This window comes from Pungitius pungitius, chromosome 17 (genome assembly GCF_949316345.1).
Source record: "Pungitius pungitius chromosome 17, fPunPun2.1, whole genome shotgun sequence".
Taxonomy (NCBI): Eukaryota; Metazoa; Chordata; class Actinopteri; order Perciformes; family Gasterosteidae; genus Pungitius; species Pungitius pungitius.
The window spans coordinates 16510083-16522108 of NC_084916.1; the positions used below are offsets into that span (position 1 = coordinate 16510083).

General features: G+C 44.0%; 1 protein-coding gene across 1 annotated transcript; it reads left to right on the plus strand.

The window, feature by feature from the left end:
- The first annotated feature begins 242 nt into the window (after window positions 1-242).
- On the plus strand, window positions 243-8228 carry nrsn1l (neurensin 1-like). The gene is made up of 4 exons (XM_062558491.1): window positions 243-528; window positions 6129-6206; window positions 6911-7066; window positions 7537-8228. Exons 1-4 carry the CDS (start codon window positions 526-528, stop codon window positions 7783-7785), a joined length of 486 nt encoding a protein of 161 aa, XP_062414475.1. The 5' UTR covers window positions 243-525; the 3' UTR covers window positions 7786-8228.
- The last annotated feature ends 3798 nt before the right edge of the window (window positions 8229-12026 follow it).

The window sequence follows — 12026 nt, forward strand, 5'->3', positions numbered from 1 at the left end:
CTACCTAAATCTCCTTTGGTCACAGGTTTTTTCAGCCCCTATATTCCAAGTTTTCCCACTTTGAAGCATTTGTGTCGGCTCGCGTTCACGGACGGATGTAAGTCGTCGGCGGAGAGCGTTACCACGCATGCGCGGTGTCTCCGTTCAGCTCATCCACACGTCGGCGGCTGAGATCCAAAGCGGGACCGACGAGCACATGGACGCGCAGTGAGACGCGCGACCACTGCGGCCAGGTGTGGGGGGGGGGGGTAAGACCGCGTCCGTCACCGGGTGTATGAAGTCGGTTTCGAGTGAAAATAGGGAGCTGCTGCGTGTGGCGAGAGAAGAGAAAGAAAAAAAAAAACGAGAAGAAGGAGAAGCAGAACAGCGTCTCGCCGGTGACTCGCCGGTGACTCGCCGGTGGCCAGCAGCACCATGGACAGCGATCCGGTGCCACCGTGCCACCGAAACATCGGTATCGGGGAACAAGGGGACGACATGTGCTAAAGCGGGGGCTTGTCGTTTTAATCATGCTCATGGAATCCAATGGTCAGCCATGTGAAAAATAAACGAATGAGTAGACCAGTGTGGCATTAAAGACCAATGAGTTTGACAGTTTCATAACGTGCATTTATGACCAGACGTGATTAACAAATTAGCCCAATTGCAAATTAAAAAGTCATAAAACAAGTACTTATGTGGTCCGAAATACATTTTTTAGATTGTTGATGCATGAGTAGTTTGTCATTACTTCATAAATAAGTGTTATACATACATATGTATTATTTTATATAACGTTTTTGTTTTAGTCTCATGCTTCCAAAGGGATCAAACCAATCCAAAGGGTCTCAAAATAAATATGTTGGATCACGTGATAAATAATCCGATAGTTTACTTTTCTTGTCTTAAAGCTTTCTTTGTACATTTCTGCATTGTTGGATCTCAAGCTGTTATTCAAATGAAAGCATCTAAAAAGTTTGGATTGGAAACGTCTCCTTTAGGAGTCAAAGTGTTGCTTCAAGGTGTTCTGTATGGATTATTGTCTTGTTACTGTGTGCATTTAGTTTCTCTCCAGCACTGCTGTCACTAAATCAGGTCTCTTCACAAAGCATCATTAAAAATCTAGTCACACCAAGTCGTCCGTTGCAATGAGGTAATTGGTTATTGACTTTCCCACCTCGTTTCCTTGTGAAGTCACCCTTTTTAAATGCGTTGCTATTCATCATGAATACAACAACACAAAAAAAGGATCACATGACGTCATTCTTTTTAGACGACTTAAATTAAATGCTGCTTCTAAAAGCACAAACTGTAAAAGGTCGTTAGAGGTATTTCAACCCAGTCTCCAAAAAAAGCGTGAAATGGCTACGTTGGTCCACCGTGATAAACGTAGTCATGTTACGTTTTCCCCCAAAATAACGTTACTATGTTACGTTTCTTTTGGCCCATTCATTTACATTGCTTTGCAAATAGGTCACGTGACTATCAAGTTTCCCGTTAGTGAAAAGAAAAACATGGCGGACGGTCAGCATAATCTCGGTGAAAAACACAATATTTTAAGAAAGCATCAGCATTTGTATGCATTTCGATTGCATTTCTAGCGAGAAGTATGCGTTATTCTTTCATAATCTTCTATCAGAGACTGTAGAAGACCTTCCGTTTATTCGTTTCTGCGAAGATTTGAGTGTCCCTTTGGGAAAGCGTGGCTACGCAACGCCTTTAACGGCGCATTATTAAAAAAACACTTCCAGTGGGGGCGTTACCGTAAAGAAGCGTTCAGCCTTAAAGCCACTAATCGCCAAACAAAACAAACTCAAAGCACTCGAATCACATTATACATAAATTCCGTTATTTTTATGAGTTTTCAATGAAAGAATGCATCATTTCCGGGGGTAGGCATGCCCGGGACATGCCGAATTATGGGCAATTTTGATTTGTCCAGCTTTTTGACAGCTCCAGTCCCGACTTCCAATCACAGCCTCCTAAATCAATGACGCGCCTAAAACTCTCGGTTCGAACATTACGTCTTGTTTACATGGGAAAGGGGGGCGGGGCTTCGCCCTCAGAGCGGAGCGTCATTTCTCGCTCCACACGTCTCCTCTTTTTACTGGCCAGGAAAACGGGCGATCTATCCCACGTGGGTCTGACTCCATTCCATTGGCTCTGACGAATCCATAGAGAGGCGGGACTTATAATTTGCCCGGCAAACGGAGAGATTTGAGCTGCATTGCTTGCACTGTGCGTGAAGTGGCCGTGAGGCCTCCACTAAAGTCTCTCTCTATTTGTTCTGCTTTACTCAATAAAAGTAAAACCTTTACAGATATACTGTCCACACACTAGGCTAACATAATGGAGACTTCCAGGCTTCGTCCTTTATGTTTTATGGGGATAAAGCCCCTGTAAGTAGTTTTTTCCCAAGCAAATCTGAGTTTCTTCTTTTTTTGTGTGTCCCATACAAATATCAAAATATATATACTGACTCCATTCCATTGGCTCTGACGAATCCATAGAGAGGCGGGACTTATAATTTGCCCGGCAAACGGAGAGATTTGAGCTGCATTGCTTGCACTGTGCGTGAAGTGGCCGTGAGGCCTCCACTAAAGTCTCTCTCTATTTGTTCTGCTTTACTCAATAAAAGTAAAACCTTTACAGATATACTGTCCACACACTAGGCTAACATAATGGAGACTTCCAGGCTTCGTCCTTTATGTTTTATGGGGATAAAGCCCCTGTAAGTAGTTTTTTCCCAAGCAAATCTGAGTTTCTTCTTTTTTTGTGTGTCCCATACAAATATCAAAATATATATACTGATTTTCACATCCAAACACACTCACTTATGTTCCCTTTTATCATGACAACAAGAAATTTCAAGATATACCTTTTGCTTTCATAAATATGACAGTTTTAGTGTGTAAATGCCCAGCAGTGTACAGTCCGGGGGCCCCTATCGGGCCACTTGTTAGATGGTTCGATTAGTCTATCACTACTATACTTTGATCTGACGACTAATTTGCACATCATGCTCGTACCGGCATGGCTTCGCCCTTCCCAGGCATAGTTCATCATCTTCCGGGGTCCTATAGCCAGTGTTGGGAAAGTTTACTTTCTACATTAACTAGTTCAAAGTTTAGTTTACAAATTTTAAAAAGGAACTAGTTCAGTTCATAATTCAAAATATTTGAACTAAGTTCACGGTTCCAAAAAATGAACTAGTTCAGTTCTTTTTTTCCATACGTTGCTGCGAGCTATTTTTTTTTTAAATTATTGCCACAGCCCAGAACCACAGACAGCAATTATTTTATCAGTTTTAACACTGAAGCGATGCATCAGATTTAATCTTCTTATCCAATTTTGAATCCTTATCCAACCAGGGTTTACATTAGCATTGAGGGGACAGCATTTCCCTAATGATTCTTTGATGCTATGTTGCTGTCTATTCACTCCACACTAGCAGCAGTTGCAGAGTTTACCCCTACACTACATTCTTAAACACATGCTGCTTAAATGGTCTTTTTTAAATAAGGAATTATTAAAAGAAAAACAGGACACTAATCATTAAGGTGCAAATGTTTGCAAAGAAAGGTCAGATTCCTCCCATCCTCACCGACCTTGTCAGTAACTTCATAAACTCTTTAAAATTATTATACGCCGCCTTTTTGCTACACATATTAATGCGCGTTTATGGTGTGTTTTCTATAGAAATCTGGCACCCCATTGAACGATGTTAAGCTGAACGAACGCGCCGTTCATAGACACCAGAATGAACGAGAACAGTGACGTTCATCGGGCATTAATACAGTACGTTCAGTTCACGTTCGCCCAAAATATCAACAAGTTTATGAACTATCGTTCAATGAACGCGTTCAGGCACAACACTGTCCCGAAAGGGCCGGGATCGCACCTCACCCAGCATGCCTCGGCCTTCACTTTTTTCACTACAGAGTTTTGTTGCACCCTGTGACTCCGGCGTTAGACTCCTTCGACTGAGTTTTAAGATGGGTTGGATGGGTTACTGACTAAAATTTATGCCCCCACCCCCTAACTACCTCAGGGAAACTTGTAAATATAATAAGTCAAATAAGTCAAACAAGCAAGTTGTATCTGGTTTAACCCTTTTATTCCTGTAGGCGTTTTTTAGGTCTCATGCTGGAAATTGCATTTACACACTAAAAATAGGATAACGCATGTCTGATGATAGTGACAGTGAGTCTGTCGATCAAGATGAGGATGGAGACATAGTAGAGGTTGAAAATCCTCCTTGTTGAACACCCCACAATACATTCTGTGCTCCCTCTGGCATAACATTTCTAATGATATCATGTCCCCCCCTTCAGTATTTTAAGACATTCTTCAGGTTATTGTAGGCCAGTTGAATGTGTATGCCATAAAATTTGACACAAACAAGCCCTTTAAGTTTACATGTTTTGTATGTGGATTTTGTACATACAGTGTTGGTCATTTCATTTTGTTTAATATTTTTGAATTTATGTTTGAATCCATTTGTGGTTAATGTGCTCAAAATGCACTACTTTCTTAATGCTTACATTGCTTGTTTGACTTATTATATTTACAAGTTACCCTGAGGCAACAGACCTAAATCAAGTTAGGGGGTGGGGGCATATATTTTAGTCGGTAACCCATCAAACCCATCTAACAAGTGGCCCGATAGGGGCCCTCGGACCGTACACTGCTGGGCATTTACACACTAAAACTGTATGATTTATGAAAGCAAAAGGTTTATCTTGAAATTTCTTGTTGTCATGATTCAAGGGAACATAAGTGAGTGTGTTTGGATGTGAAAATCAGTATATATATTTTGATATTTGTATGGGACACACAAAAAAAGAAGAAACTCAGATTTGCTTGGGAAAAAACTACTTACAGGGGCTTTATCCCCATAAAACATAAAGGACGAAGCCTGGAAGTCTCCATTATGTTAGCCTAGTGTGTGGACAGTATGTCTGTAAAGGTTTTACTTTTATTGAGTAAAGCAGAACAAATAGAGAGAGACTTTAGTGGAGGCCTCACGGCCACTTCACGCACAGTGCAAGCAATGCAGCTCAAATCTCTCCGTTTGCCGGGCAAATTATAAGTCCCGCCTCTCTATGGATTCGTCAGAGCCAATGGAATGGAGCCAGACTCACGTGGGATAGATCGCCCGTTTTCCTGGCCAGTAAAAAGAGGAGACGTGTGGAGCGAGAAATGACGCTCCGCTCTGAGGGCGAAGCCCCGCCCCCCTTTCCCATGTAAACAAGACGTAATGTTCGAACCGAGAGTTTTAGGCGCGTCATTGATTTAGGAGGCTGTGATTGGAAGTCGGGACTGGAGCTGTCAAAAAGCTGGACAAATCAAAATTGCCCATAATTCGGCATGTCCCGGGCATGCCTACCCCCGGAAATGATGCATTCTTTCATTGAAAACTCATAAAAATAACGGAATTTATGTTTAAAAAGTCATAATGTGATTCGAGTGCTTTGAGTTTGTTTTGTTTGGCGATTAGTGGCTTTAAGGCTGAACGCTTCTTTACGGTAACGCCCCCACTGGAAGTGTTTTTTTAATAATGCGCCGTTAAAGGCGTTGCGTAGCCACGCTTTCCCAAAGGGACACTCAAATCTTCGCAGAAACGAATAAACGGAAGGTCTTCTACAGTCTCTGATAGAAGATTATGAAAGAATAACGCATACTTCTCGCTAGAAATGCAATCGAAATGCATACAAATGCTGATGCTTTCTTAAAATATTGTGTTTTTCACCGAGATTATGCTGACCGTCCGCCATGTTTTTCTTTTCACTAACGGGAAACTTGATAGTCACGTGACCTATTTGCAAAGCAATGTAAATGAATGGGCCAAAAGAAACGTAACATAGTAACGTTATTTTGGGGGAAAACGTGACATGACTACGTTTATCACGGTGGACCAACGTAGCCATTTCACGCTTTTTTTGGAGACTGGGTTGGGTATTTCACGCATGTTTGTGTGTGGTGTAGAAGAGTGTGCGCGCACTCGCCTCCGCGTGACTCACCCGTGTGGGGGGAACAGAGCCGCCGCCGCAGCTGTCAATCGTTGCTGCGACCCGGTGACACGGGCCCGAAATGTATAACCGGCCTCCGAAGGCAAGGGATCCTCACACTCTGTGTGTCTGTTACAGTGTGTTCCTGTATCTCTGCTGGGAGGTGTGCAAGGTGTGATGACCGGGGTCTCTGGCTCGGAATCCTGCGGGCGTGAGGTGAGCTGACACCCCCCCCCCCCTCCTATCTCCCACCCCCTGTGACCATCTACACAGCAAAATCCTTATTAGAGAGGGTAATTTTCCAGTGTTCGGCAAAAGTGTTGAAGTGCATATAGTTGAAATCACACTTGAAAAAAGATTCAACTCTTACAGAGTCAATTTTACAAAAGAGCTGAAGTCATTTTCCAGTGTCAAGATCAGATTAATTTGCAACACTTAGTAGAGTTAACTTAACTCTTTGATAGGATTGAAATGTAACTGTACAGTGTCACACTTCTTGGTATCAGGCTTAACTCCATGTAAAATGTCGCATGGATGGGTGAGAGTGCACCAGGAACCATGAGGTTGTTGGTTCGAACCCTGACTGCTCCATGTCCCATGTCAAAGTGTCCCTGAGCAATACACCTGACCCTGAATTGGTAAAATGTAAACTCCATGTGTTAAAAATGCAACAAAAGTTGCTTTTGATAAAAGCATCAGCTAAAAGACGTTGTATTACTGAGCAGATTTATTATGACACTTATTCCGAGTTAAATTGTTAACACTTCGTTGAGTGTTGATTTAACACTGACGAGATTTGGACAAAATAAACACCAGCTTAGAGTTAAAATGAATGAATCTCACAGAGTCAATTTAACTCTCTGAAATATGCTGTGTAGTTTTATTGCATCTAAAAAACACACCTGTGGACGTATCTCCAGGCGGGTTCCAGCTGTCTTCGCTTCGGGGTGCGTTCCTATCTGCACCACTTCTACCAGGAGTGCTCGTCCTCCGTGCGGGAGAGAGACCCCCCCGGGGGCCGGGGTCGGGTCCGGAGGCCGAGGTCAACGCTGTGGTGGAAGTCTGCGGTCTGGAAGGTGAAGAGAGAACCTTCTGTTCACGTGTTCACGTGTTTCCCTGAAACACTCCTACTTTGATGTGTCATATAATTAATTATCAATAGATGTTAAAATCAACCATCGGCATCTGTTACATCCCATGAGAAACGTTGTATGCAACCAGGAAGTGATGCCTATTAATTATCGGGCTTGTTTAAATAGTGAAACGTCCCTGGAGACCATCTCTCTTTCTCACACAGTTAATTCATCCTCTTTAGTCTTAAGCTGTATAGTCAGCGGGGGACGTCCCATAAGTCTGTGTGGTTCATGAGTAAATCAAGCGCCCTTTTTCATCTTTTTGTTGTATTGGGGGCATTCCACCTGTTCTCTGGTTGCTCTTGATCCCTCGTTACAATAGATGAAGATCCATTTAAAGCAGAGGTGTAACATCTATGCTACCAACCAGACTTTCTTGTCCCCCCCCCCCAACCCCCCATCTCTCCCTGCAGGTGTACCTGGCCCTGGGTCTGCCCGTGCTGACTTTGGGCATCGCCATCCTGTCCGTCGGTTACTCCACCCCCCACAGAATCGAGTCGTTCGGGGAGGGGGACCTGTTTTTCGTGGACACCGAGGCGGTCAGCTTCAACCGGGGGCTGCGCCTCAGCGCCGCCGCAGGGGTCGGGCTCGCCTGCCTCGGATCGGCGCTGGCGGCGATGGGGGTGGTGTTTTTGGTCCTCCCCGGGGCCAAACTGGAATAGAGAGGCCCGTTCCGCGGGCCTGGGGAGGCGGACCGGAGAGGAGAGTCCGGGTCCAAACGGATGAGATCCCCAAGGGGTCCCAGGGACGCGGTCACTAAGCCTCCAGGTGGGGGAGGAGGGGAAGATACCCGTCACTCCGTCCCGAGCACCTGCACCCCCCCCCCCCCCCCTCTTAGAGCGGGTCCCCTCTGAGCCCTTGTTCTGGTCCTGGGGCCTCTTTTACCTCGTCCTAATTATCGGTGTCATTTCAGCACGCAAATGTTCAAATGGACATAAAAGGAACCGCTGCGATCAGAAAGGACTTCACATCTTGGTGACCTTTGACACGCAGGTTCAACCAATAGCGAGAAGTCTTGACCAAACTGTTGGATCACTTTATATTTGTATGTGAACAAAATCCCAGTGAGAGCAGAACAGAACAAAACCTGCATGGTTTCAAAAGCACAACTCGATCTGAATAGATCTTTAAAACATTCCAATTCAAACGTATGAATAAGAATTAGAACCTTGTATTACAGCACCAGGGTGTTTTATTTGAAGTGAGTAACGAACACCTCAACAATCAACCATCTGCATTACATGTTTTTATCTTCCACTTTGGGGGGGGGGGGGTATTGTAGTCTTATTAAGCATAGTTTTTAGCATCTGTTTAGTTCAGCTCCCACAACGTGGACAAAATCCACGCGTCTCACACACACACACACACACACACACCCTCATCCGGACGCACAAATTACACCAGGCTGGGAAGAGATGCGGATAAACACGTTATTAACAATTCCCGCTTGCCCATCTTCACACAGCTCCACTAATGCTCCCAGCTGCTGCGTTCAAACATGCGCGGCCACGTGCACTTGGCCCCTCGCACGGCCGCCCACGCGCACACACATATCCGTGCGCCATTGACAACATCACCTATTCAATCTGTAATTGCCCGCAATGTTGTCTCCAGGCAACAGCCGGACCACAAAGCGCTCCGTTTTTCCAACCCGCGGACAAAGGCTCGTTCCCCATTGGCCCAGCGGCTCGCCTTCTCTCCGCTTTACCCACCAATCAGAGCGTTTGTTGACGTCGACCCGTTTGATTAGGTCCATCGGTTAAGCCAAAAGAGCTTTAATGATGAGAAGAATACATATGTCTGAATTTATATATATATGTACAACAATCAAATACAGTAATCGTTATGTCCTGATTGCACTGATTCCTCTGGGTGTTTTTATTGATGCTTAATTGTCCTGTTGTGGAATAAAATATGAAAAAGTATCATTAGTGCAAAACAAATAAACTTGTGAGCTGCATAACTGAATGTTTCTGTTGTTTGGTTTGAGCTTATAAAACGATGATGAGGAGATAAACTCATCAGAACTGTTTTTGAGATTATACAACTCTTGAAGGAATGATCCTGACATCCTATACAATTATTATTTTTTTTATTTTTTTCATTACAGTTTGCCTGGGGGGCAATTAGGGGTCAGGTATTTTGCTCAGGGACACTTCGACACGGCACACGGGGCCACCGGGATTCAAACCGCCAATCATACTACTCCATGCGCCACCATCAGGACTCACTGACATAATATTCTGACATGGAATAATATGAATTGAGGCTTTTAACATTCTATCCCAACGGTCTAATTTGATATTCAATGATATTCCCTTTTTCTGATATGAATGAGTATTCGTTTTTTAAACATCTCTCAAGATGATTTACTTCACTTTTTCTACATGTGATAGTTTGAATTTTGCTTGACTTTTTTTCTTCATATTATTATTTTTTTTAACCTATTCCAGGGCTTTTTGGGGGGGCTTCTATACCATGACTTATTCAAATTGCTTTCTTCCATGACGACGGATCATCATCACCTTTTTTTTGACTATAGCTTGTTTTTCTTCATGCTACACTTTCTACATAAAGGAGGTTTATTTGTATTCAGTACTCTAAACGCTTTACCATTACTTCTGTAAATAGTGGTACATCATGAATCTTTTTTTCACACTATGCTTTGACGTTTTCAACGTGCATGTTGTCAGGCATGACGTATAATCACGTTAAGACATGCGAGGCCTAGAATAGTATTTACTCTACACTACGACTGCACTTATTTTGCATCACTTACTCACCTTGTTATTTTTGTGACTTTTTAATGACTTGTTGGTTAAACGAATGGCTGCTGGATGAGTCCATGAACTACATGCACAGTACAGAGTGTCTAATACGCCTGCGAGAACCTGTGTGTGTGTGTGTGTGTTTGTGAGCTCTATTTGTGTCTGAATGAGAACATCGTGTCACTTTGGAGAGATGAGTCGCAGCTGTGAGCGTGACTCACCTCGTCTCCCAAGTCGCACACCAGCAGGAGGGACACACGCACACACACACACACACACGCACAACAACAACTCCAGGTCACAACTTGTCCTCACAATCACACCTGTTTCGCACCACTTGTGGCTATTCGCTGTATTCAGTGGCCCCCTGAGGCCCCTGTGGAGTGATGGAGGACACGCTCATGATGAAATATTGCATTTGGTTTGACCTTTGGCGAAAACAATTATTTTGCACTGTTAATTATAATAAATAACTTAATTCAATTGTCAAAGGTCATCCTTAAAAATATAATTGTGAGAGACATGTGACTGCACTGTGCGCCACACACTCTGAGCGTGTAGAACGTTTATTAGCGGTGCATCATGGGATGCGCTCCTGTGACTGCAGAGCTGTGAGAGTGTGAGTCACTCCGTGTCGGGGGGTGTGGGGGGGAGGGGGGGGGGGGGGTGAGTAACATCTCATCTGCTGTGGAGAACAGACAGGAAGCTGCTCAGCCACTGTGTGAGGTTTGAAACTCTTTGGCCGAAAAACATCAATCCGTCCCTATTTTTAACACTTTTTTATTTAGTCATTATTTGACAGGTGATCCAATATGTTTATGAAAGGAACTTATAATAGAATTCAATATAAAACATGGAATATAAATAAACAATGTGTATTTGATTTCAGAACAGTGGGATGAGGGTCATGTGTTGCTGACTGATATTGAAATAAAACAAAAGCCAAACCACTGCGTCAATAACAGCTGCGTCGGCTGAATTTGCTGCTTTTCCTCCTCCCACAGATGGCGATGCAGATGATACGACGCCATGACGTGTTTACTGAACAGACTCAACGACGCTGGAAGCGAGGGAAATAAATTGCCAACAGGTGGAATCAAAAAGCTAATGTTTCACACCACGTTTTTTATATAATAATATAAATAAGCAACTAATATTAGCACGATAAGATGCTGGAGAGCGCTAAAGTACATCTATCTGTGAGTATGTTTTGAAACAGACACACGTTTTATGCACAGGAAATGAGGCTTTCATTCTTTAAAGGAATTCTTTCCTGTTCACACACATCGATCACGGGTGCATTTGTGTGCCTCCACACGTGCAGCGTTTAGGGACATTAACGCTAGTTATTTGAAGGCCATTTCAGACTGAAGAACGTGGTGAAGAACGTCGGAGCCGGACCCGGGAATGTGAGCCATTTGTCAGAGAGAAACAAAGCCACGAGAGACGGGAAGCGTAGCGGCCTCACTATCGTTCTCGTTTGTCACTACACGCCTTCGGGCGGAAATTAGCATTTTCCTTTCAAGGAAGCTAAACATGCACATGGCAGCCAATCACTTCACCAACGAAACCCATCAAAAACCCCACAATTCTCTCATGGACGACCGTCCTGACATCAAGGGGTTGTCATTTTCCACCTCCAGCGCGACTCCACCTTCGCATGGGCGCGATGGCGTTGACCCGAGCGGGCGCAGAGTGCACGCCATCGCCGCGAGGCGCTCACCTGCAAAGCCGACGGGAGTTCGTGTTTTCACCACGACTTCAGCCCTCTCAGTGCACTCGGAGATGCTCCGCATCCCACGACCAATCCACCTTCTTCTCAGATGTTCGAGGCTCCCCGAGAAGAAACGGGAGCTGGTGGGCAGAGATCCTGCCTCATCAGCCAGAAGTCCGATTACACGAACTAATCCTCCCACAGCAAGACATTAATAGCTGATATGTCTTCAAATAAGACTGTTTATTTGCGAATGAAGAGGGGAAAATGTTGAACCTGCTCGTTGAGTAAATAAACATGAAGATGGGTTCTGACCAATGCAATGAAGCAGCTATTAACCTCATTTAGAGTTCATGTAGAACAGTTCTACGTGGTCGGTTTTAAGGGACGTTGCTACGATTGCGAATCAAGTTCAATTCAA